This window comes from Ovis canadensis, chromosome 1 (genome assembly GCF_042477335.2).
Source record: "Ovis canadensis isolate MfBH-ARS-UI-01 breed Bighorn chromosome 1, ARS-UI_OviCan_v2, whole genome shotgun sequence".
NCBI classification, from domain to species: domain Eukaryota; kingdom Metazoa; phylum Chordata; class Mammalia; order Artiodactyla; family Bovidae; genus Ovis; species Ovis canadensis.
The window spans coordinates 263,140,244-263,168,066 of record NC_091245.1 but is presented as its reverse complement, the minus strand read 5'-3'; the positions used below and the strand labels follow the sequence as shown (position 1 = coordinate 263,168,066).

General features: G+C 44.6%; 1 protein-coding gene across 1 annotated transcript in view; it reads right to left on the bottom strand.

Annotated features, from left to right (window-relative positions):
- PCP4 (Purkinje cell protein 4) overlaps positions 1-27,823 on the bottom strand; it is a 68,302-nt gene that overhangs the window by 17,967 nt on the left and 22,512 nt on the right. The window contains exon 2 of the mRNA XM_069566296.1: positions 17,073-17,124. Coding sequence (XP_069422397.1) covers positions 17,073-17,124 — 52 coding nt within the window. The remainder of the gene's footprint in view (positions 1-17,072; positions 17,125-27,823) is intronic.

The window sequence follows — 27,823 nt, the reverse complement described above, 5'->3', positions numbered from 1 at the left end:
TCCCACAAAGAAGACACTGGAACCACAGGAGTGAAATGATTCACCACGAGTGACCCGACAGCAAATGGCCAAACCACAGGACAGGGACCAGAAACTTTGGGGGTTCATCCTTCCCTCCACCCCTTGATGAAAAAGCTGAGACTCAGAGGGGTTTTCTGGGCAGACCAGACAGGCGAGGAGGCCCAGAGGCCCTGCAGTAAGAGGAATGGCTAAAATGCAAAGAACCTTCAAAGCAATCAACTAAGATGGAAAAGGGCTTCCCTTGTGGCTCAGATGATAAAGAATCTGCCTGCAATGCGGGAGACCCACCTTTGATCCCTGGGTGGGGAAGATCCCCTGGAGAAGGGAATGGCGTACCCACTCCAGTATTCTTGCCTAAAGAATCCTATGGGCATGGGGTTGCAAAGAGTCAGACATGACAAAGCTCTCCAGAGGAGGCAGTGAGGTGTCAGCTCTTCCAAGGGTAGACCCAGTGAAAATTGGATGCTAAAAATTTCTCTATTCCTTTCAGAATTCCTAGGAAACAATTATGAAGTGTGACTATCTGGGAGGAACATTTAGAGCGCTTTTCGTGGCCAGGAAATGTATTATCATTTACAGTAGGCATCTTCATGAGCTGTTTCTGACAACCCAGCCCATTTTTAAAGCTCACTATAAAAACAAGGTCTTTATGGACTGGTGGGAAATGGAATTTTGGTGAGCACACATCAATTCAAGCCGTCAAAATGTTAATGTTTGCCTTGAAACCCTGAAACCCTGAAGCCTAAGAAAGATTGGATGCAAGAAGCCTCATCTCACTGCAATGAGCACAATTAGCAATCGCTGTGCTGTGGGAAGTAAGTCCTGCATGAAGGACGCTTGGGTCTGAGCTGATTGTGATTGGGTGAGTCCAGAGGGAGGATGACTTCCTCGCATCAGCACCAAAGCCATGAAAGCATCTCTCTGACATCTGAGGAGACTCTGCTCTCTACATGAATGCCAGAGTGCAGTTCAATTTTCAATTATCTTCAGGGTCTGGGATGGGGGGAGAGTAGAGAGAGGAAAAGGTGCTTCGGAAATATTGAAGAAGCCAAGCACAAAAATAGCAGCAAGCTTTCATTTCACATAACCACAAATTACTGGAAGGAGTGTTCCCATAAACACTGTGACTGAGCCCATCTCGTCCATTGTCTGTCCATTTCCCATCCTTCCCCTGCCCACCCCTCCCCCACCCTGCCCCAACTGTCTGGCTCTATGGAATCAATACATATTTCAGCTGATTGTTGGTTGACTCAATTTCAGATCCCAACAGGCAAAAGGAACGTGGCAGCTGGGACAGCACAGCTGTGGTAAGAACCCAAAAGAACACCTGAGGATTGACAAGAAGCATCTACTCCTTGGTTCACTTTTTGAGAGAAAGGGGTAATTTTCAAGACAAACATAATTTTTTCATGTCTTATTGAATTAAGTCTAGTAATCTGCAAGTAATTAGGCTTCTCACTCATAGGTAGCAAGTCCTGTGAAGGATAATAGTAAATACTCTATGACATTAATGCTGGAAAAAGCCAAGTCTGTAAATGAAAGTGAAAGTGATAATGCTCAGTCTTGTCCAACTCTTTGTGACCCCATGGACTATATCCCACCAGACTCCTCTATCCGTGGGATTTTCCAGGCGAGAACACTGGAGTGGGTTGTCATTTCCTCCTCCAGGGGATCTTCCTGACCCAGGGATTGAACCCAGATCTCCTGCCCTGCAGGCGGATTCTTTACCATCTGAGCCACAAAGGAAGCCCAGTCTATAAATAATTGCCCTTTAAATTCAATGATCCCACAGCATGGGTTAATCTTCTTCCCTCTTGAACTTTCAAAGCCTGGTTTATATTAAGGGGCTCAAATTCTCTTCTTTTGGGGGACTATCTTCACTGTGGTCCCCAAAGAACCTTTCCCCGGGTTGTGTGAAGAAGCAGAGATATGAAGATTTCGATTCCTGGTTCATATGTCATCAAAGGAAAGAAATGATCATTTTTCATAGTTTTTAAGCAGCTGATCTCACAGTCACGAGTCCAAAGTTGAATTCAAAGCTCTGGGGCCCAGGAATCCAAGAGCAGATCTGCTCCTTGACGTCTCCCCAAGACAGGGACAGCAAAAGTTAGCATCTCTACCCTGCATCACTGGCTGGGAGAGAGTACATGCCAGACCAAGAGCCCTGGCCCCAGGCCAGGTGGCAGCTTGTCCAGGCCTCCCTTGGGGGACACCTGGAGTCCTGGCGGCCCCCCATCTCCCACCTTTCTGGGCCAGGGTGGCTGGGTGAGTTATCCAGAGACACAGTGGACTCCATACATAGAAAGCAGCATTTCTAGAAACCCGTGTGGCTTCCAGCACCAGCTCATTGAAGGGAGACTGCCCCGCCCCATCCATGTTTGGATGCTGGTGGCCCCAAATCCCAGGAGGCAGAAGCTGCCACCTTCTCTCCTTCCTGCTCCAATAATCCGGACTTCTGGGGGCAACCGACCTGCTTTGCCTCCACCCCCGTTTCCGGCTGGCCTGCATCCACCAGGGTTTCCCTTCAGATGGGGCTGAGATGCTCACAGCCTGCGTCCACCCTCACCGCCGCCCGGGCCACATCCCCAGTTAAGTACCCCGCATCTCTGGCCACCTCCTGAATGACACCCAAGTTGGGCTTTGGGGATAAAATTGATTTCACGAACATGTGTTAACCTTTACAAGGAGAGCCTAATTGCTCCAAGAATGTCAAATATGTCATCCTTCCTGAAAGGGGCTTCCATTGTGACTGGGCTGGCAATCGATCTGCCTGCTATGTGGGAGACCTGGGTTCAATCCCTGGGTTGGGAAGATCCCGTGGAAAAGGGAAAGACTACCCACTCTATTAGTCTGGCCTGGAGAATTCCATGAACTGTATAGTCCATAGGGCCACAAAGAGTCGGACTGAGCGACTTTCACTTTCACTTTTCCCAAAAGGTGTGACAGTTTCCCTTTTTTAAAAAATATGAAGCCAACCAATGACATGGCAGTTAAAAGAATGATACTGATACACTGCTTTTCTTTCTGTTTTTTTCCTGAAACCAATCCAGTATCAGGGTTCAAAAATCACACCTTCACCATGCTTGTAAAGCTACCACCACTTACAGTCTAACAGTTGATATTTTTAATTAGGGAGGCTGAGAGGAACACTCAGGGCCTGGCCAAGAGCCCAGGGGCAGACATGCAAGGGTAAAAAGCAAGACAGTCCTCTCCTCTCACCCCTCCTGACTCACCACCCACCCTTTCCCTCAACATCATGCTGTGTCTTTAGTGGATTCATCCCATAGGTGGTACCAGAGGTGATCAGAAGGCAGAAGAAACAAGATCTGGGTATTTATTTGCCTCCTTCACTGCTCAGATTGTCAGGTAAAACACAGACTGTTCAGTTCAATTTGAACTTCAAATAGACAACAAGAAAAAGTTTAGTATAACTAGGCCCCCCAGATATTCCATGGGATATACCTATACTTTTTGGGGGGGTTATCTGACATTGAAATTTAACTGGGCATTCTGAATTTTTATTTGCTGAAACGTGGCAACCATAAAAGTCTGTAAAACAGCCTGAGGCTGGGACTTCTCTGGTGGTCCAGTGGCTAAGACTTCATGTTCCCAGTGCAGGGGACCCAGGTTTGATCCCTGCTTGGGGAACTTGATCCCACATGCTGCAACTAAAGATCCCGCGTGTCAACACTAAGACCCGGTACAGCCAAATAAATAAATAAATAGCCTGAAGCATAGCTGTGCCCTTCAACAGAAGACCACAGACCTTGTCAGGCTGCTCCCCACATAGCACCCTCTCCGGTTTCTGGTGTTTCCCTGCAGGTTCTGCTATTCCTAGTGTGAGATGCTACATTGTTCTTTGTGGGTTTCCCTAAACTGCATGAAAGTGGAAGTTGATCAGTCAGGTCTGACTCTTTTGGACCCCATGGACTACACAGTCCATGAAATTCTCCAGGTCAGAATACTGGAGTGGGTAACCTTTCCCTTCTCCAGGGGATCTTCCCACCCCAGGGGTCAAACCCAGGTCTCTGGCATTGCAAGTGGATTATTTACCAGCTAAGCCACAAGGGAAGCCCAAGAATACTGGAGTGGGTAGCCTATCCCTTCTCCAGCAGATCTTCCTGACCCAGGAATCAAACTGGGGTCTCTGGCACTTGCAGGCACCTTTGCAAACGGTCTTTTGGAGTTGACCTTCTTTGAATTATTCCTGTGGAACTTGTCCTCTGGTTCCCCTCGGAATCATGACTGATACATTTATCACTAAGGACATCCTGCTTCACTCTCCCAGCATCACTTTTTTTAAAGTTCCCCATCCCCAGATCTAAGTACCACCTGTAGCATATACTGTGTGTGTGCATGCTAAGTTGCTTCAGTCATTTCCGACTCTTTGCAACCCCAAGGACTATAGCCTGCCAGGCTTTTCTGTCCATGGGATTTTCCCAGACAAGAATACTGGAGTGGGTTGCCATGCCCTCCTCCAGGGGATCTTCCCATCCCAGGGGTAGCACATACCAGGTGCTCAGCAAATATTTCCTGAGTGAATGGATAAATGAATGAGCACAACCAGGCTTGAGTCCAGAGTGCTTTGCAGCATCCCATTTCTGGTAGTTAAGGACCCAAAAGTCTGCATGCTGAAGCGATCCTACTCTAGCCAGCAAAGAATAGAAAGCGATCCAGGATGTTCTTGGAGAATGGTGGAGTGAGAGGAGAAGGAACCGAGGGGTTAGCAAAGAGGAGCAATTTACCTGTGTCCCAGATAACTATTCCTGCAGAACTGATCACCCTGAATTGGCAGCTTCAGCACAAGAACTGAGTGTCCTCTCCCCCCAGTGCTGTAGTGTAGCAGGCTTGGCTGAGCTTCTCTTCTCTTGGATGGAGCCTCCCACACGACTGCAGCTGGATGGTCCCAGGGCTGGGGTCACCCAAGAACCTTCACCCACATTCTTGCCATCTGGGAGGGGAGCGCTGGCAGAGTCTGACTGTGTGGGCACCTCTCCAGGCCGTTGCCCATGGACTAGCTGGACTCCCTTACAGCTTGCAGTTTAAGGTAGTGGCTCTTCTTTTTTAATTTATTTTTAAATTTTTTATTGGAGCATAGTTCTTTTATAACATTGTATTAGTTTCTTGTTGTTGCTATTGTTCAGTGGCTCAGTCATGTCCGACACTTTGCGACCCCATGGACTTCAGCACGCCAGGCTTCCCTGTCCATCAGCAACTCCTGGAGCTGGCTCAAACTCATATCCATTGAGTCAGTGATGCCACCAAACCATCTCATTCTCTGCCACCCCCTTCTCCGCCTGCCTTCAATCTTTCCCAGCATCAGGGTCTTTCTAATGTGTCAGTTCTTCACATCAGGTGGCCAAAGTATTGGTGCGTCAGCTTTAGTATCAGTCCTCCAATGAATATTCAGGTTTGATTTCCTTTAGGATTGACTGGTTTGAGTTCCTTGCAGTCCAAGGGACTCTCAAGAGTCTTCTCCAGCACCACAGCTCAAAAGCATCCATTCTTTGGCTCTCAACCTTCCTTATGGTTCAACTCTCACATCAGTACATGACTAATGGAAAAACCATAGCTTCGACGATACGGACCTTTGTTGGCAAAGTGATGTTTCTGCCATTCAGACAAGCGAATTAGCTATACGTGTACATTCATCTCTTCTTTTTTGGATTTCCTTCCCATCTACTGGAACCTCTTAAGTGGTAACTGGCTTCTCCAACAGCAAACATTCCCAGAGGGAAAAAGCAGAAGCTTCCAGTTTCCTAAGGTCCAAGCCAGGAAACTCATAGGCCCCCCTCTGCTGCATGCTGTTGGCCTGAGGAGCCTCAGCTGCCCTGAAGCAAGAAGAGGGACTTAGAACTCTCCCTCCACGGCCCAGAGAGTCAGCAGCAATCTTTCATCCTCTTCAAGTCTGACCCCAAACCAGGAATCACACAAAATCACAACCAACACACAAAGTGATCCAGGAATATGTGCCAAGGCCATTAAAAAAGTAAAGAAAACTTTAAAGAGAGGGAGGTTTTACCCCTTGACTTGGAAAAGTTCTTAGATGTAAATTTTCATACCTAAAAAATTCCCAATGATCTATCTGCTTGCTTAAACTAGGGTAGCAGTTTAGAACGTGCTGGGGGCGGGGGTGGGGGAGGCGGGAAACGTATTGATATTGTGAAATGAATAATACATAATGAACTGACTTTCTTGGGGGGTTGTGCAGTGCATGACACGTGGGATCTTAGTTCCCTGACTCATGAGCCCTGCAGTGAATGTGCAGAATCTTAACCACTGGACTGTCAGGGAAGTTAATATTGAATTGTTTTTAAATAGGAGTTTGTATGTGGTACCACTCAGGCCAGTTACATGGCAGGCAAAATGTGCAGGGACCCTAGGGAAGTGACCAGGCTTGACTGAATGATCAGCTTAATAAGTTTTAACAAGGAGCCCAGGTTTTCTTTCTTTCTTTTTTGGCTGTGCTGGGTCTTCGTTGTTACATGTGGGCTTTCTCTAGTTGCGATGCAACTAGCGAGGCCTTATTGCGATGGCTTCTCTTGTTGCAGAGCACGGGCTCTAGGCACACATACCTCAGTAGTTGTGGCTCCAGGGCTCCAGAGCACAGGCTCAGTAGGTGAGGCTCATGGGCTTAGTTGCTTTGAGGCATATGGAACCTTCCTGAACCAGGGACCAAACCCATGCCCCCGCACTGGCAGTCGAATTCCTATCCACAGCACCACCAGGCAAATCCAAGGAGCCCGGGTCCTCAGTTTTTCCCTGGACCCTACAACTGATAACAGCTGGCCCTGTCTTTGGTCGTTAATAGAGAGAAAGTGAGGTAGGAGGCAGCAACTGAAGAAGAACTAAGGCTGAGCTTGTAGGGGCTTGTCTTCCAGAGCCTGGGCTGGGTGACATCGTGCCAACCTTGAGACAAACTCGGCTGTGTGGTGACCCACCGCCTTTGCTGCCCTGTCTGCCTCTAAAGCGGAAGGCACCTGCCCTCAATGAGGCAAAACCACACTGATGCAGCCTGTTTGCTAGATGACGTTTTAGCCCAGGGCCAACAAAATCCACTATCACATTCTGAAGTCACTCTTAAGGAAAGGATTCCAGGTAAAGAAAATGTGAGACACACACACACAGAGAGGAATACTACTCAGCCGTACAAAGGAGTGACATTGTGCCACTTGCAGCAACATGGATGGACTGGGAGGGCTTCCCAGGGGGTGCAGTGGTAAAGAGTCTACCCACCAACGCAGGAGACGCAGGAGATTCAGGCTTAAACCCTGGGTAGGGAAGATCCCCTGGAGAAGGAAATGGCAACTCACTCCAGTATTCTTGACTGGAAAATTCCATGGACAAAGGAGCCTGCTGGGCTACAGTCCATGGGGTTGCAAAGAGTCAGACATGACTGAGCATGCATTCATGCACGCACGGGTGGACATGGAAGGCATTATGATAAGTGAAATTAAGTCAGAAAGAGAAACACAAATACTGTACAATATCTCTTATATGTAGAAGCTAAAAAAATATGACAAACTAGTACCTGTGACAAAAAAGAAGCAGACTCACAAATATAGAGAACAAACTAGTGGTTACTGGTGGGGCAAGGGAAGGGGGAGGAGCAACATGGGGTAGGGGATGAGCAGGCACAAACTATTAGGTATAAATAAGCTACAGAATATACTTTACAGCACAGAGAATACAGGCAATATTTTATAATAACTATAAATGGAGTATAACCTTTAAATGTGAATTGCTATTTTGTACACCTGTAACTTACATAACATTATACACTATTTACTTTAATTAAAAAAATTTAAAGAGGATTCAGAGCTAATTTGTCCCCAGCTTGTCAGAGTGAATAAAAAGTGGTCACTTCCTGAGTATAAGGGACCCATTTAGGAAAGAATAAAAATTGTACTTGGAGTGAAATAGCACCGTTTCCTGGCTAAATTGTGTAAATTGAGCCAAATCTTGGCAGTTAATTATTATTGATTGGAAACGCCAACTCATTACTGATTAAGAACGTTGGAAGAAACCAGTTGCTTTGCATGGATTTTACAGAAACTCAAAACAACCCTCTGGGGCTCTCCCCAAAGCCACTTTCTAGGATCACTGATGAGAGCTTTCAGGTGAGACCAGGGAGACGTCTGCCTGCGGGTCTGGGTGAGTCTGTGGTTGCTCTGAGGATGCCTGCAGACCTTCACAGGCACAGGAGACTTCCTTGTTCTGCACAGCTTGGACAGGAGAGCAGGTCCCACCTAAGAGGAAGTCCAGTGCCTGAAGGCAACTCAGCCCACTCTCTTGCCTAAACACACTGACTCCCAAGAAGGAACATGACCTGTGAGCTTCTCTAACGCTTTGTAATCACAGATGCGCCCCTCTGATAGGAACCCTACAAATCTCAACGTCTTATCATGGAGCGCAGGCTGCAGGTGTAGCAGATTCTCTCTTCTGAAAAGCTGCTTGTTGTGCAAATTAACTTTATACATAAAATTATGAATGTATCACCTGCTGCTTAAAAAAGCAAAACATATTCAAGTACCTGAGAAGTATTATGTCCATACAAATAATTGATAAGCAGAATAAGAAACATTCCTGTCTCCTGATGAGGGCAAAGGATAGATCATCACTCTCCAGGTACAAGCTCATAATTCACAAGCTTCAAAAGATCTTCAGTGGGAATTCTTTCAGCATAATTTATAAATTCACATGGGCCTTCTCTGTACAATACAAAAATTCTTATCTGCAGTTGGTCTAAAGCTATCCAAAATTTAATCTCAAAAAAAAGAAAGGAAGCAAGGAGGGAAGGAGAAAGGAAATACAGATAAGCCCACAAATTAGAATATTGCTTCAATGTTTTACTTTTGAAAATTAACGGGCTGTCCCTATAATAGTCTGTGACCACATATGTGCCAGAAGCTAGTTAACTAAATTGATGAGATGATACTGCTGTTGAGACCATGGTTTCCAGCTTGGCTAAGATGTAAGTCTATTAACCTCCTTCAGTGCTATGGACTCTGACCACAGCCCAACCTAGCTGCCCATTTACACCCCAGACCCCTGGTCAAGAGAGAACTCAAGACAGCGTGGACATGGGGATGAGCTGGTGTGTTTGGACCACAGGCCAGATGACCCGCCATCTTTCTTGTGATTTATGCAATCTTGGGGCCTATCTCCTGACTCCCCAAGGAACTTGGGCTGATATAGCCTCCCCCACTCCCCTCCCAAGTCTGCCACAGAATCGGTTGTGCGTGAGAACATGTTAGGCTATGCAAACACCCACAGACATAGAGAACTTGAACCAGGAGCAGGTAAAAAGCTCCACATCTATTAACAATGCTTCAAGCACGTTTACTCCAAAGACAATGGATTAGAAGCATTGTGTTTATCCACGGTATTTACTTGCACACTGAAATTATCATAAGGCTCAACCTGAAGCAGGGGTGCAGGGGGATATCAATCAATCAGTCACTCAGTTGAGATTGGCAGTAATAAATTCCCTGTCAGCCCTAATCCCTAAAATAACCTTTGCAAAGAATCAATTCACTTGTTGAACAATATTACTCATTGATCAGGTCTGTGTGGATACCCTGATGGTTTAAAGGCCTGGCCTTCTAAGCAATTCCAGTTTCATTCTTTCCTCATCTGGATCAATATCAGAAGCTATCCATCCATAGCTTCCTTCTGGAATAGAGAAGCTTCGGAGCATTCCAAGCTCATAACACAAAGGTCACGTCCTGTGAATAGTATTTGAGAGCCATGTTAGCACAGTATTTCATCCATTCTTGTTTTGAAATTTATTCTGGTTACTTCAAATATAGAAAAAGAAGAAGGAAAGGGCCAAGTGACCCCTGATGGAGACCAGAGTGATTTGATGTTTCACACTGAGAGCTCTGTGGTGTTCAGGGCAGCACGCACAATGCATCAGTCCAGGTGAACTCAGGCCTTCCTGCAGGTTTTACTGCTCTACCAGGAAGCAGATTTAGAACTTTCTGTTCTGGGAATCGTTGCACCCCTCAGTGATTGATTATTTAGAGACATGTTTTTCCCATAGCCAGATGCAGTTTAACCAGCATGTCTCTGAGACCCGTGGCAGCTCAGCATTCCAGGTTACCATTTTCCCTGTTTCAAAGGGCTGAGAGGCTCTGCATGCTGAGCTTCCACCTAAACTCATATTGAGATTCATGCAAAATTAACATATTACATCCTCAGAGTAGAGGGGAACTGCACAGTGCCCTGGCTTCCAGACCCCCGCTCACAGCAGCTTACCGAAACATCCAAACCCCACCCCCCACCCCCCCACCCCCCGCCCCGACCCAGCCTCAGGCACCATTGTCCCGTATTTGAAGCAGAACCAAGTCACATCTCTGCCATAGACAGTAACAAGGCATGATCCCTCCGTAGCCTTTGTGGAGATTGCATTTTCTCCTCTTGCCTTCCAGCCTAACCTCCCCAGACCAAAGAATCAGACCAGCCCTGCAGCACCTCCTGCCAGAACTGGCCTTCTCTCTTAAGCATGGTAGTGAGCATTCAGTCAGCTCCTTTCTGTCCCCAGTTCCAAAGGTTTCTTTCCCTACTCCAGGCTGATCTTCCATCCTGTGTACAAGACCTTGCCCCACACACCTCCACAAACCAAGGAAAGGAGCCAGAGGAAATGTAGCCCAGGCAAAATCTGTCCATGTCGATTTGTGGTCATGGAAAGGTCAACAAGATGCCAAAAGAAAAAAAGGGATATCTGCTGGGTGCCCTGGAGCCAAGGGGGTGGGTGCGGGCAGCATGGAACGTGTTTTGGGAATAAATATTTGAACTTTAGTTCTTATTTGAAAAATCAGACTCAAATTAATGCTGCTGTATCTGTCTATGTCTATGAATGCAAGTCCTTTTCAATCAGTTTCTCCACATACTTGATAGCAGAAAAATAAAGTTGCAGCGTGTGTGTCTCTGTTCCCTCAAAATCAAAGGTGAGATAAACTTAAATGTGATTTTTGACTTTATTCAAAACAAGGAGAGGATAGTACCCATCTTTGACCTTATTCGCTGTTAGTAACTATAATCTCATCAAAGCAAACTAAATCTTGGATGCTCCTAGTACAATCCCACACCTACTAGAACCTTCTCAAGCCATGACCTCTTTTCCAAAGAAGTACCTATCCAAGTATGGTGCTGTATTTTTGCTCAGATACTCAAGAATCCGCCTGCCGATGCAGGAAATGTGAGTTCAATCCCAGGTTCAGGAAGATCCCCTGGAGAAGGAAATAGCAACCCACTCCAGTATTCTTGCCTGGAGAATCCCATGGGCAGAGGAACCTGGTGGGTTACAGTCCGTGGTCTCACAAAGAGTCGGACACAACTGAGCACACACACAACACAACTCACATCTCAAAGAGATGACAACTGGGGTAAGCCCCACAGGTATTTCAGAAAAATACCTTCCTTCTGGGTATTTACCTACAGCCAGGACTGGGTGAGGAGATTCTCTTATCAAACTCAGTATGCCCATATGCCTTTCACCTCCAAATGCAGACTTTTGGAAACAAATATATCACAGCTCACTAAGTCAAGAGAAATCCATTCCAGTTTTAGAAATTCAATCTAGCTTGGGTAAGCCTCCAAGCACTAAAAGTAAGCTCCATCAGACATTTATTACTCATAAATCTTTCCTTGAGATTGGAAGTCACCCAGCAGCCACTCTCCTTCCAGTATTTTCCCACTTTTGTTCATCAATAAAGAAATTTAACTCTTACAGTCTCTCTGAACAATGAACATCAAGATATAAGTCTAGAGACACAGCCAAATTATTGTCTTACAAAATGAAACCTTTTGGTTGTGCCCAACCCTGAATATTCGTTGGAAGGACTGATGCTGACCCTGAAGCTGAAGCTCTAATACTTTGGCCACCTGATGCAAACACTCAACTCACTGGAAAAGACCCTGACACTGGGAAAGACTGAAGGTAAAAGGAGAAGAGGGTGGCAGAGGATGAGATGGTTGAATGGCATCACCAACTCAATGAACATGATTTTGAGCAAACTCTGGGAGATAGCAGAGGACAGGGAAGCCTGGTGTACTGCAGCTTATGGGGTCACAAAGAATCAGACACAGCTGAGTGACTGAACAACAACAAACTGCTGACTAGTGGGAAATAATCTGATTCAGATGATTGTGCCATGTTTGAATTGAATGTAGCAGATGAATTGTAACCGGAGCTCTGAAGTGGCGTTTCACTGAAGTGGAGAGTTATATGGGTTTCCCTGGTGGCTCAGACAGTAAAGAATCTGCCTGCAATGCAGAAGACCCACATTCGACCCCTGGGTCAGGAAGATCCCCTGGAGAAGGAAATGGCTCCAGTATTATTGCCTGGAAAAATCCCATGGACAATAGAGACCGGCAGGCTATAATCCATGGGGGTCACAAAGTCTCAGACATGACTGAACAACTAACACACGCACATAGGGAAGCCCTATGTGCAAAAAAAAATGAAATTCTTGGCCAAAACTACTCAATCACAAAGACACTTTGTTCAGATAAGAATGAAAATCTCTGAATTATCAAGATACTAATGAATTAATTTTTTAATTAAAAAATAATACAACTGTAGTATTTCTGTGGGAAAAAATATGTCTTCACTCTGCAGGTAAGATGAGGACTATCTGGGTTGTGTATCCAGAGGCTGGTGTACTGGAGAATAAGGACAAGTTCAAGGTTGTTCTGTATAGTATGGGGTGGATATATGTAAAATTTCACATCAATAAATACCACGGCAACAACAACGACACAAAAATGAATCTTAGAAGAACCCAGATTCCTAGCCAATGACCCTTTTGAGATAATATTTAACAGTATTTCAGCAGAGCTCAAGAGTTTAGATCCCACTGGAGTTTAATGCATCTGACTTGTGTCTTCTGTAATCCAGATTAGAATTTCAAGGCACCCTAAATTCACTCCCATGGTCCTCACTATGTGTATGTTTGTGCTCAGTTGTTAAGTTGTGTCCAGTTCTTTGCACTCCATGGACTGTAGCTCACCAGGATCCTCTGCCCACGGAATTTTCCAGGCAAGAATACTGGAGTCGGGTGTCATTTCCTGCTCCCAGAGACCTTTTCGATCCAGGGATCAAATTCACATCCCTTATGTCTTCCAAACTGGCAGACAGATTCTTTACCATTAGCACCACGTGGGAAGCCCATAGCCCTATAGTCTTCATTGGTGGTGGTGGTCTAGTTGCTAAGTCATGGCCAAGTCTTGTGACACCATGGACTCTGGCCTGCCAGGCTCCTCTGCCCAAGGGACTTCCCAGGCCAGAATCCGGGAGTGAGTTGCCATTTCCTTCTCCAGGGGATCTTCCCAACCTAAGGATCGAACCCATGTCTCCTTCATTGCAGGCAGTCTCCTGCATTGCAAGCAGATTCTTCATCAACTGAGCCACCAGGGAGCCCCCTATAGTCTTCATTGCTTTGTGCTAAATGGAGACCTCAAGTAAATTTATAATATTAGAATTGTAGTCAACTAATGACATTTTGGGATGCTCATTTTACAATTAATTGACTACCATTCTGATCTCATTACATTATGATAATCTGTGCTTTGTATTTCTACTCTCATGGGTCCCTGTTTCTTCAAAACATGTAGATAGCTTCATTTGTATTAATAGGAAATATATATTAAGATAAAAGATCTCTTGAGACACCCATGATGACAGAATAAAATGAATTCAATTTCAATGGGATGTAATATTAGGTTAAAACAGAAATTCCAAGATGATCTTCTCATATTGCATATTTAAGAATAAGGAACTAGGCAGCTTAGATTTTTAGGAAAACATTTAGACCACTTCTAGAAAACTTTACCCGCAATTTAATATTTTAATGAAATACCACATATGTATATCACACATGAGCAGTTATATCTGAAATTAAGATAAAACATGTTAATAACAATTTGAATGTATACAGAGCCATGAGTCTTTATCAAATAATCTTTAACCATCAAATAGTCTTTATCAAATGAATAGCTTCTAATATCTAGAATTATATAAAGAAACACTTTATTTGTAGCATCTTGAATTTTTCCTTTCTGTTTACTTTTAGACTTCCAGAAAAGACATATGCATTTTTCACTAGAGTAAATCCATTTTTATTGGAAATGAATTTCATGCTTTATAATACAAGAAAGCAGTGTCTTCTGTAACAGCTGATAATCCCCTCGGCGCAAAGCACTGAGCACACAGACTTGCTTTGAAGGACCTGTGGATGCCAAGGGAAAGCCAGGCTGCAGAGCTATTGAGCGCAAGGGACCTAGTCCGGCCTTGACCTCCACTCTGCCAGACCCCAGACTCCAGCCTCCTCCCACATGAGCCGTGAGTTCCTAAAGCAGCAGTTCTCAAAGAGCAGACTGGTTACCCTGAGGGGACTTCCTTCCTTTCAGGGAGCGCACAAAACCAAAATCATTTTTATGATACTAAGGTATTATATTATCTGATACTTTCAAATTATGGTGCTGGAGAAAACTCTTGAGAGTCCCTTGGACAGAAATGAAATCAGACCAGTCAATCTTAAAGGAAATCAACCCTGAATATTCACTGGAAGGACTGATGCTGAAGCTCTAATCCTTTGGCCACGTGATATGAACAGCTGACTCACTGGAAAAGACCCTGATGCTGGGAAAGATTGAAGGTAAAAGAAAAGGGCACCAGAGGATGAGATGGTTAAATAGCATCACTGCCTCAATGAACATGAATTTGAGCAAACTCCAAGAGGTAGTAGAGGACAGGGAAGGCTGGCATGCTACAGTCCTCGGGGTCACAAAGATTCAGACATGACTGAGGGACTGAACAACAACAACGTGTGTACATGCGAAGTTGCTTTGGTTGTGCCTGACTCTTTGCCACCCTATGGACTGTAACCCACCAGGCTTTTCTGTCCATAGGATTCTCCAGGCAGGAAACTGGAAAGGGTTGCCTTTTCCTTCTACAGGGGATCTTCCCAACCCAGGGATCAAACCCACGTCTTGTGTCTCCAGCACTGGCAGGCAGGTTCTTTACCACTAGTACCACCAAACAACAACAACAAGGTATTATTTGCTTTTTAAAATCTTGTCCTCTCATAAGTGCACAGTGGGATTTTCTAGAGGCTACACAACACATATTACAACAGACTGAACGTAAAAGCAGCTGTCTTCTAGGCAGCCAGACATTACAGCTATTTGCAAAAATACAGAACTCTTCCACTGTCTTGCAAAAGTATTTTTTTCTGTCTTGGAAAATATTATTACTTTTTATTTTTAAAACGTTATCTATGTTAACATAGGTTTGTCACTTTGTTTTTAATGAACAAACAAACCCTTTAACAATTTCTCCATTTTAATTTCTAATATGAGAATCATCAGTAGATATAGCCAACAAATCAGAAGTTCTTTGGGGTCTTTGAGAATTTTTAAGAGTGGAAAGAAGTTGTGAGAGCCAAAAGGTTGAAAACTGCTTCATGAGGGCACATCTGAGAAGACTTTTGACCCTAAATCCCATGATACCAAGGTTGGCAGGTTCCATGGATGTTAACTCCATTGACAAGATGGACATGAATCTATGAACCCAGAAAATCAAGAAACTCCTGTGTGACAGTCCATCCTTCTCTGTTTGAGCAGCTCTCATTTTGCTCCTCTCTGCTCTCTGAACTCCTTGCTAATAAACCCACCAACCTGCACCCACGCAGAGAAAATGGGAAAAGCCGTGGGCATCAGAAAAGGCTTGCCAAAGAGCGCATTTCCTGCCCCACCCTCCCTAAGCCCCCAGGTCTGATCAAGACAGTCTTGGGTACCAGTCCCTCTTTTTATTAATACAATGAACTTTTCACCCTCCAGGACAAAGGCCCAAAACAGGTGAGTGAGTCAGCAGCCACAGATGAGTGACCCACCACAAAACGTTCTAGAACTTTAGACTTGCTCAGGCCCCATTAAGATTCGAAACGGAGGGTCCTAAGTGGTTTTCAGGGCCCTAATGAGTTTTTACAGCTGGGATCTGAGACTGACATAATCTACAACTGGATGAGCAGCATCAGCTTAAATTCCATCCAGCAGGAAGCAAGGAGTAGTTTTCCATGAAAGGGGAGTTCATTTTGTAATAAACAAAAAGTTGGAACACCCAGGGTCGGGGAAGATCCCCTGGAGAAGGGAATGGCAACTCACTCCAGTATTCTTACCTGGAGGATCCCATGGATTCCACCACCAGAGGAGCCTGGTGGGCTATAGTCCATGGGGTCACAAAGAGTCAGACACAGCTGAGTGACAGCACACACATACAGGAACATCCAGAGCTCAGACTCTCCAGGACCACAACCCCAGCCCTGGGTGCTTACTGGGTCTTTATTCTGGTGACCAGTCATCCTCCACTACAACCACTAAAGGTAGGGAGCTGGCTTCTTTCCACGAAGAGTCCATGGTCTTCCCTTTCCCAGCCACATCCCAGCTCCTCCACTGCCATTCTGTTTCAACGATAAAATTTAATGATCCTTCCTACAATTTAAGGCTGAGGTGGAGACTGGAATGGAGAATATAAATGCTCTGGTCTCTTCTATTACTTTTATCTTCTGTGAATCCGTGCAGTGACACTGATCCAGGACCTCCCCCAACCAGCACCCTGCTCTATATACGAGGGAGAGCGAAGCAAGTTTTAAACCTCCTTTCCTGTGAAGTTGAGTGCTTCACAGTTTTCAAAGCACTTCTCTCATTTGATCTCATTTTATCCTCACAACAACTCGGGTGATTCTCACCACCCCTAATGAAGAAAGCAGAGAACTATATTTGCATCGTAATTATCATGTTGCCCAGAATGGGGGTCCTCCTTTGGGATGCAAACTGATCTTATCCACTGCGTTTAGCTCAGTTTTTTTTTTTTTTTTTTTAAACCAGACCATGGTGCCCACTTTGACTTGCTAAAATCCACTCTACACCAAAGTGCAGGCGTAGATAGTGGCCGATTTGGCTGAAAGTTATGATCCACACCTGCCATGTGCCCAAAGCTACAGACAGGAAATAAGTAAGTAGTTAGACTATTCATGGGGTCTTACCATTTTCACCAGATGGCTTGTCTTTTCCATTGGTTGTCCCAGCTCCTTGTCGCTAAAGGTGTTAAAAAAGAAAGAAATTGTTATCAGTCACTTTCAGGATTATTTTTGTCTCTTTCATTGTTTCCAATACTTCTTGCATCATATCAATTTCTATGTCACTTTAGCTTAAGATGGTTGAGGCATGATGTTTGTGTGACCAAGAAAAGATCAGTCCAAGACAGGATGTTTTGAAATGTCACAGACTGCCTCCCTGGACCAGAGCCACTGTTCTATGAATTCAGTTCACTAGTCACAAGGGATAGCAGACAGGATACTGTTGATGGAACATAGCATCAACAGAAACACGAGGGAAGTAGCAAAGAGTCTGCGCCAACTGCGACAAGATCAGAGCTATCACTTTTGTCAGTGATTACACTGCCACATTTTTATTCCAATCACTATGTTCAATGTCTCATCTTCAGATATATGGTAATCAATTTTAAAAAGTCCCATGTCAATGGCCAGAATCTCCTCTAGCGTTAGGTTACTTTTCTGTCCATGTTTATGCCTATCTTGTGTATTTTCAATTTACTAGGTTGGCCATAAGGAATGTTTTATGGTTAGTCTTGAATCTTTGGGCAAGATTCTCTGGATATGTGGCCTGGGGAGCTATGTGCAATGTATTGCAAATGCAGGCATATAAGCATGTTTCCTCAAAGCTTATCCAGAGACTACTTTTAAATAACATGCTGTTCGGAATCATTCTAGTCCATGGAGACAGAAGTATTTTGTCAGTCCCGTTTTCTGGTCATCATTGGAAAACATACTATAAGTTGAGAAAAATAAAGTGACTGTAAACTCTCTAGTTTTCAGGTGCAGAAAAAGAGGCCAGGCAGGGAGCTGATTTGTCCAAGTTCACGAAGCTGACTGGTGGTGCAGTCAAGGCTGGAGATTGGACTTCCTGCCAAGCTTAGTACCTTGCAGGAATAGTCATCATTATGTAACTCTCTGATGGGATCCTGGAAAGAGAAGCAAGGCACTGACCAAGTAGAAAATCAATATAGGTGACTCCCATCAAGGATCAGAATGAACTTAAAGTCTATATTTGAGTCCAAGACTTCAGCCTAAAGCAATATTAAAAAAAAATTATTAGTTCCTATTATTGTCCAATGTTTTCATGAGAAATTCCTAGGTCCTTGGCCAACCCTTGATTAATAGAAGCTGGATCATCTGGAAAAATATTGCTTGCATGTTCTGATTACTGTAAATAAATATGGCAAATGAATGATAGAGGCTTATGTGAACAAATTTAACCATCCCTGTGTACACTTACTATCTGGTGCAGATGATAACTCAAGAGAGAGGAAAAGTCAAGCCTTCCATTTATTACAAATCCCACCACACACATCACACACACACACACACACACACACACACACTCTATGTACACACAGACTCTATCTCAGTCAATGAGAAGTACAAATGCCCACCCAGGTCAGGAGAGTACTCTGCTTCATTCCAAGAAGAAAAACCACCTCTCTCTGGCAGAAAGTGGAAGGAAAGCCTAGATAAATGTGGGTTCCTTCTTCTTATTTAATTTTAAACATTTTCTCAGAATCCAGACCTGCCCATGTTCCCATGGAAGAAAAAGGTTGCAGTACTGGCCAAACATCCACTGATCTTCAATAAATTTCTTCTGTATCGTTCCCTGTATCATAGCATCTTTATCTAAAGCACTCAACTTGTAACACCTCATCATCTTGATTTAAACCAGATTACACATTGCTTAAATACAGTAGATTTGTAAGTGAAAATGCCACTTTACTCTTGCCTGTTGTTTACTCAGTTTCATTTTTTTAAAACAGGAAGCTGGTAAATTTGCTGTGCAGGATGGAAATCTGATCACCATTGTGAAGGATCAAAAGAGACACAGCAGCCAGTTACAGGTTGAACCGCTCCAAGGTTTAAACTCTCCATCCTTCCCCACATAGTTCATAGAAGACTCAGAAGACAGGGCAAATTCCACAGAATAAAAGGACAGGGTTTTAGAGCTGAATAAAGCAAATTCAATGGCATACAAATGCAAAATAGGTGCACATCCAGCTCCATTATCTTTAAATGCCTTAAACACTGACAGCTTTCAAATGTCCTGAATACTTCATTCCATAAAAGATCACCTCTAAGAAACCTGAAGAAAACCAAAATGAAACGTGCACTGGGAAAGAAAAGGGGTTCATTTTCTAAGAATTTCTAAGATAGGAGTTTTGTGTCAGGTCTTATTTGATGGAGGCAAAATGAAGCTGATAGATGTCATAAGGAGCTTGTGTCTCGCATCAGAAAATGATCCCTACAAAAAAGAACTAGTCATCCAAAACATCTTGTTTCAGAATTCTTTCAGACCTGGCGACATTTTTAAGGCAAGGCTGAGAACAGTGAGGGGAGCAGTCAAGAGGGCTCTTGTTCCTGTTCCAGGGGTCTCCAGGGTCATCACTGGTGATTGTTTTATCACTAGGGAAGAAGCTGAAACTCCCCTGAACCAAGTATCTGGAGGGGGCCTGAGTCAAGCTGGGGCTCAGTGTGCCGAGGCCAGACAAGCTCCAGGTGGTCCTGGGCATTATGGGCTTAGTAAATTACGACAGCATCCTTAACCAGGCAGATACCACCGTGGTCCTCATCAGCATCACTCTACACACTGTATCCCCAGGCACAGAGGACTTGCTCAAGGTCACACAGCTGGGAAGTGGCAGAGCCTGAGCTCCAACCCAGAGGCTCTGGCTCCTTAGTTGACCTTTTAACCACTGAGCCTGCATATCCTCTAGTATCCTTCTGAGCCCACCCCACCTCCACTCAACACACCAGCAGGTGGGGAGATTGCTACATGGAGGGCAGACAGTACCACAGAGAAAAATAGCTTAAGAAAAAATGTATCACCATCCAACATGCTGCTTCTATCACCAACAGGAAGTGTGGGCTTCCCTGATGGCACTAATGGTAAAGAATTCTCCTGCCAATGTGGGGTACACAAGAGACCCAGGTTCAATCCCAGGGTCGGGAAGATCCCCTGGAGGAGGGCATGGCAACCTACTCCAGGATTCTCACCTGGAAAATTCCATTGACAGAGGAGTCTGATGGGCTACAGTCCCGGGGTCGCAGAGAGTCAGACACACCGCTGAGCACACACACACTGATGGCCTCTGCAGAATTTCTCAGGAAGTATAAGAGCCCTGTCTAAGGACGCAGCCCAAAATGTTAACATGACAGCATTGGAGGCTCCTTCTTCTGCAGCACAAGCAGGAGGCTGGAGGATGCTGGGGGACTCTGCGGAGCAGCCAGGAGGGAAGGGGATGTGAGCCAACAAGGCAGAACCATGGCCAGGAGAGGTGTTCTCTGGGTTCTCAGTCCTTAAATCCTCACCCAGCAACTCCCACGGGTCTTGGGAGGGAGGTTTCCTTCCTCAATGGTGTTAACTAATACAAGGATAGCGTTTCAGAGTTTGATAAATTCCAATCAAGTAAACAGACTTGTAGACACCATGGGGGAAGGAGAGAGTGGGACAAATTGAGAGAGTAGCATTGAAACATATACGTTGCCATATGCAAAATAGATAGCCAGTGGGAGTTTGCTATATGACACAGGGAGCTCAACGCCGCGCTCTTTGACAACATTGAGGGGTGGGATGGGGTGGGAGGTGGGAGGTTCAAGAGGAGGGGACATATGTATGCCTCTGGCTGATTCATGTTGATGTATGGCAGAAGCCAACACAACATTATAGTGTAATTATCCTCCAATTAAAAATAAATGAATTTTTTAAAAGGAGCCTAAATGAAGAATAAGCATATATAGCTTCTTCTTACAATCCAACATAATGCTAAGTACTCATAAAAAGGCAGGACTGGTTTTCAAAAGTATGATTCTTAAAGTGATTTTCCCTGTCAGTCCCCTGACACCAAGGGCTACAGGGAAATGACAAGGAACATGTCTTAGCTTGGCTTCCCAGAAAGAAAAGTGCAAGGCAAGAGCAATTTGTGCTACAATCTAATTGGGAAGGGAGGTTCCAGGAATGAGTGGAGAGGAAGGGCAGTAGGGCCCAGATAGCTATGCAAGGAAACGGCATCAGGTAGGCACTGCCAGGGGCACCCAGACCCCAAGACTTTGCCCTCCAGCGATGCTCGAACTGCGTTCGAGGACAGACTCCCAAGATCCATCAGCTCCCATCTCTCACTGGCCCGAGACATGCACCATGGAGCTTAATTCCCAGTGCTTCTAGTCTGGGCCATGTCTCCAACATGGTGTCTGTCAAAGGACAAGGAGGACACCCCTGGGAAGGAGATGGAGACACAGGGCATGGGCAGGAGGTGACATACTGTCACTTAAACCTGCCTGAAGCCTGCAGAGCCCATGCTGGCTGCCCACCCACAGGGCCCTCCCTAATGGGACCTGAAGTGACACAGGAGAGGTGTCTGACTCAGCACATCAACTTGGCTGGTTGTCTTTTCAACCAAGTTGCAAACTCACGGACAGTCCTTTCATATCAGAAACTTCAGTAGTGGAACAAGCACTCCAATTTTCTGGTAAATAACCAGCTTTGGCACCACTTCTTCTTGTATTTTGAGCTCAGAGTGTGTGCAGTCACTTTTTGCTACATCTAGGGGCCGGGACTCATTGGAAAAGACTCTGATGCTGAGAAAGATTGAGGGCAGGAGGAAAAGGGGGCAACAGAAGATGAGATGGTTAGAAAGCATCACAAATTCAATGGACATGAATCTGAGCACGCTCCAGGAGATAGTGAAGGACAGGAAAGCCTGGCGTGCTGCAGTCCATGGGGTCGCAAAGAGTCAGACAGGATTCAGTGACTGAAAAACAGGGGCCATGCCCACATCAGGAAGTCCCGTCTCAACAGTGTTGGTTGGAAGAGAGTGTGAGGTCATTCTACCCATCACCAACAGACTGAAGCCCAATCCTACTGCGTGACCATCACAAGCCCCCACGTCCTCTGTTCTTCCCTGTGAGATCTATCACAAAACCTTTATGTTCTTGGAGTAATTATCAAGTCACTGGCTAAGGAGAGTGAAGTGTTCACCCGCCTTGGGCACAGAATTTAAGATGGCATCAAGAAACTCGTTAATCAGAACAAATGCTGCCTGGGATCATGTTTGCATGGAATCTGAAGGAGGAAAAAAAAGGCAAGGTCATAGGAGCAGAGAGGGAAATGGTGGTTGCCAGGAGCTGGGGTAGGGGAAAGGGGAGAAGCTGGTAAAAGGGCACAAATCTAGTTATGAGCAAGGTTAGCGGATCAAATGTGTCACATGGTCACTATGGTTAATAACACTCTGCTGTAAAATTGAAATTTGCTAAGAGAATGAAACTTAAGAGCTCTCACCAAAAAAAAAAAAAAAAAAAGAAAAGAAAAGGTAAAAATTTTAGGAGATGGATGTTGAAATTAAACTGATAATGGGACTCCTTTCACAGTGTACAGATATGTCAAATTTTCTAGTTGTACACTTTAATCATGTTACAATTTTATTTGTCAAGTATACATCAAAAAGGGCTTCCCAGGTTCTCAGTGGTAAAGAATCTGCCTGCCACTGCAGGAGACGTGGGTTTGATTGCCGGGTCTGGAAGATCCCCTAGAGAAGGAAATGGCGACTCACTCTAGTATCCTTGCCTGGAGAATCCTGTGGACAGAGGAGCCTGGCAGGCTATAGTCCATGAGGTCACAAAGGGTTAGACATGACTTAGCAACTAAACAACATACTTCAACAAAACTGGAAAAAAAGGCAAATATTAATATACTATTTTAGAAAATCAAAACTACTGCAAAAAGTCATGGTAAACAAAATACCCACATTTTGCATTTTACCCACAAGACAAGACAGGTGCGAACCACTGACATTTCCTTTCGCCACACTCTTGCGTGGCTCGCCCAGGTGCTGGCCATGTTTCCCTAAAGCAAATAAAAGACTCAGGAAGTTGAGTAATTTCATGGATTTATACAATTATTCTAATACAGTCTTTGAAACCTTTCTTCTGCAGCTCTCTCAAGGGCCAAGACTGTGGCTTATGATTCATGCTGTCATGTTTCAAGTTTTTATTCTACGATTTCTAGAATACTGCAGTGGAGTGTCTTGCCTTTCCTATTTTGCTGTTGATACCCTTAAAATCGGTCATGCCAGTCGTATGTCTTATAGGACCCAGAATCACTAAGACCTGCTTCCTCATTAAAGCAGACCCAGAACCCTGGACAGATTATGTCTGCTTGGAAAATCCATTCAGCCAGTACATACTGTTTTCATCTTTAGGATAAAACACAAGTTCCCATGAAGACATTTGCTTTTCATTTCAGAAGGTTGGACAGAATGAAATGTGAAATGAATTCCAGAGGGGCACAAATGATAGTTCAAGAATATTTTCTGAATGTGCACCCACTAAGTGGATAAATCTGTCTTCAAGAACTTGGCTTGTTTCTTAATTTGATGAGATATGACTGCAATACTTTGGCCACCTGATGTAAAGAGCCAACTCATCAGAAAAGACTCTGATGATGGGAAAGATTGAAGGCAGAAGGAGAAGGGGATGACAGAGAATGGGATGGTTGGATGGCATCACCCATTCAATAGACATGAGTTTGAGCAAACTCTGGGAGATGGTGAAGGACAAGGAAGCCTGGTGTGCTGTAGTCCATGAGGTCACAAAGAGTCAGACACAACTGAGCGACTGGACAACAACAAAAGACTCAAATAGAGGGTGACTAACTTCAAAAGCCCCTTACGGTTGGGGAACAAATTGCCTTCTGCAGCAGTAAGGGTCCCAGGGCATCCCCAGGGTCCCCAGCATTCCCAGAGTCCCACAGCTCTCCATCCCTTCTTCTTCCATCTTCCCAAGCAACTCACCCATTGTGCCACAAAATTCTGGAAAGAGCTCCATGCATGAATTTGCTTTGGCAACACTGGAGAAAAGACTACCCTCATGGCACCAGATCCATGGGAGAAAGGACAGAAGGGCCCATAAAAGTCTTTGGCTCCCGAAGGCATTTTTTCTCATCCGCCTTATCAAGCCATCAGGGTAGGAGAGGATGTGAAAGAGCTCCTCACAGCCCTGAGGTCAGCCTGTCAGTGCTGCCGCATTAGGAAAGTTCCCATTAGAGGACTTTGGTCTCGCCCAAGTTAAGAAATAAAAGATTTCATGCAGAAGGAAGATGGTATCACACAGAAACTCAGATCCACAATGAGAAAATAAGAAACTCCAGAGAGCTTCCAAAGGAAGCTAAAGTAACGCTTCCTAATTGCTCTCAAAATCACTTCCTTAAGAAACAGCCAGCCAAAATTTTGTTAAAGGGCTGGATAGTAAATATTTTAGGGTCACAGGCCAAGTGGTCTCTGTTGTGACTACTCAAGTCTGCAGTTGTAATGTGGAAGTAGCTGTAGACAATATGCAAACACTAGCTGTGTTCCAATAAAACATTATTTATTTAACAAAAAAAAAGGTATATTTACCACTGTGCAAAACCATTAGCAGTGAAGTCATGGATTCAGTGTCAGACAGAGGCTGCGAGCAACCCAGGGGGTGACTGGCTCCTGGACTCACAATTTACTCCTCTTTCCTTGGGCCAGGCACTGCGCCAGGCCCTGAGGGTCCCCAGGAGAAGGGGGATATGCTCTGACTTTGGTTGGTCACAGCCTGGAGGGAGAGAGACTAAACCAATCACCTCAGATGGCGGGTAAGATAAGACCCAAGTTCAGGACCACGGGTTAGGGTCCCGCAGCTCACAGTGGAGTGAGTAGGGGGTCAAGGACAGTTCCACATTTTGAGGGAGGGGAATGAGTCACAGCGACCCCACAAGCTGGGCAGAGCTGGGGAAACTCCTTACCAAGCTCCTTCCTGAGAAGGAAAGATGGTGACCTCCGGTTCCTGCTGTCACGTGTAAGGACCTGTCATGCAGCAAGTCCACTCTCCCATCCACCCATCAGTGACAGCGTTTTCCAAAAGAGACACTACTTGGCATTATCAAATAGATGGCACAACTGTCTCAAGGGAAAGGAAAGTATGTGTTTCAAGGCATTTTTTAACATTTTCCTCTCTGTCCCCAATGTCTGACCTCTGTTGGATTTTGTCTGAAGTTCCAGTATTTGACCATCTGATGAAAAGAGGCGACTCGTTGGATAAGACGCTGATGCTGGGAAAGTTTGAGGGCAGAGAATGAGATGGTTGGATGGCATCACCAACTCAATGGACATGAGCCTGAGCAAACTCTGGGAGATGGTGAAGGACAGGGAAGCCTGATGTGCTGCAGTCCATGGGGTCTCCAAGAGTCAGACACGACTGAGTAACTGAACAAGAACAATCAAAAAGTTACAGAAATTTGGCAAAAGAATGAAAGAAACATCCTCCCCACCCCCAGAGTTGCTTAGAAGCTCTTGTCAGCAACTGCTCCTTCACACAGTCCCTCCCCTGGTGATTGACTTTGCTCTGAAGTTGTTTCTTCTCCATGACTCTGCCTTCCTTTTGTGTGGCTGCAACCTGATATTCAGATTGCTGATGGCTCAGGGATTCTGGCGCCCCTTAAATGCTAGCATCGTGACAAGCGGATCCTTAAATGGGTCATAAATAAGGGGGAAAATGCCAATCTGTGTGTTTTGGGGCTAGAAGACTCTCAGGGAACATGAAGGCTCAGATAATTGCAATATTCTTTGCAGAATCAATATCCTGCTCGCAGCTGCTAAGTCGCTTCAGTCGTGTCCAACTCTGTGCGACCCCATAGATGGCAGCCCACCAGGCTCCTCCGTCCCTGGGATTCTCCAGGCAAGAATACTGGAGTGGGTTGCCATTTCCTGCACACAGGAGAGAGGGCAAAATGGAGAAAGGACCCCAGAGTTCTCAATTCATCCTTCGAAGCTGTCTTTTGAAGACCATGTTTATAAAGAATGAAACAGAAGTGTTTCTGTGGTATTATATTAAGTTTTTCTATGGTGTTATGTTTAATTTTTATTGATGAAAGATTGTAAGTCTTTTAGATGAAATACCAGATTCTAAATGGACAGTGCTGGGGAACCATGGCGATCACTCAGTGAAGGAAGATTAGCAGCTGGGTTGGCCAGTACAGGCAGCTGATGTGTGCTCAGTGCCACCGCCGTCATGAAATCAGTGTTTTCTCAGCAACATGAAAGGCACACCATGAAAGGCCTCTTCTAAAGCAAAGGCCCCAAATTTGTCTGAAGAGCAGAAGAGACTTTGCTGCCAACATTGTGTGATCAGAACACAGCTGATGTATTTTCTTAGCACTGATCATTTTAAAATCATCTATGATTCTCCTGGTAATACTCCAAACACTGAACATTTTAAAAATCCACCAATTTAATCCCTAAAGATCAGAAGAGGACTTTCACTGGAAGGATTTCAAAAAAAGTCCAAAAGTTGGCTAAAAAGAAAATGATGGGATCTTCATGACAGAGGCATTAACCTTTATAATTCTTCCTAATTCTTCCACCTTCTGATACTACATTCAGCTCGGAGCATTTTTATCCTGACCTTTATGTTAATAGAAGCAATTAGCATGGCTGTGGTGAGGCAGGCCTTTTATCCCTCATTTTTCTTTTTTTTTTTAATATTTATTTTTACTTTATTTCACTTTACAATACTGTATTGGTTTTGCCATACATTGACATGAATCCACCACGGGTGTACATGAGTTCCCAATCATGAACCCCCTCCCACCTCCCACCCCATATCATCTCTCTGGGTCATCCCCGTGCACCAGCCCCAAGCATCCTGTATCCTGTATCGAACATAGACTGGCGATTCGTTTCTTACATGATCGTATACATGTTTCAATGACATTCTCCCAAATCATCCCACCCTCTCCGTCTCCCTCAGAGTCCAAAAGTCCGCTCTACATATCTATGACTCCTTTGCTGTCTTGCATACAGGGTCATCATTGCCATCTTTCTAAATTCCTTATATATGTGTTAGTATACTGCATTGGTGTTTTTCTTTCTGGCTTACTTCACTCTGTATAATCGGCTCCAGTTTCATCCATCTCATTAGAACGGATTCAAATGTATTCTTTTTAATGGCTGAGTAATACTCCATTGTGTATATGTACCACAGCTTTCTTATCCATTCATCTGCTGATGGACAGCTAGGTTGCTTCCATGTCCTGGCTATTATAAACAGTGCTGCGATGAACATTGGGGTACATGTGTCTCTTTCAATTCTGGTTTCCTCGGTGTGTATGCCCAGAAGTGGGATTGCTGGGTCATAAGGTAGTTCTATTTGCAATTTTTTAAGGAATCTCCACACTGTTCTCCATAGTGGCTGTACTAGTTTGCATTCCCACCAACAGTGTAAGAAGGTTCCCTTTTCTCCACACCCTCTCCAGCATTTACTGCTTGCAGACTTTTGGATCGCAGCCATTCTGACTGCTGTGAAGTGGTACTTCTTTGTGGTCTTGGTTTGCATTTCTCTGATAATGAGTGATATTGAGCATCTTTTCATGTGTTTGTTAGCCATCCGTATGTCTTCTTTGGAGAAATGTCCATTTAGTTCTCCAGGGATTGGCGGTTTGTCTTACTGAAATTCACTTTATACTTTATCCTATACCTATATATTTTAAATGAGTATTTTCTACTCTTAAAAACTTTCTCCACGCCCATTTTCTTTTTCAATAATACTATTTTCTGTTTATAAAAGTGAGATAGGGCCATAATGAAAATCTTAGAAAATAAATACATGAGGAGGAAAGCAAAACACTTATAACCCAACTATTCAGAGCTAAT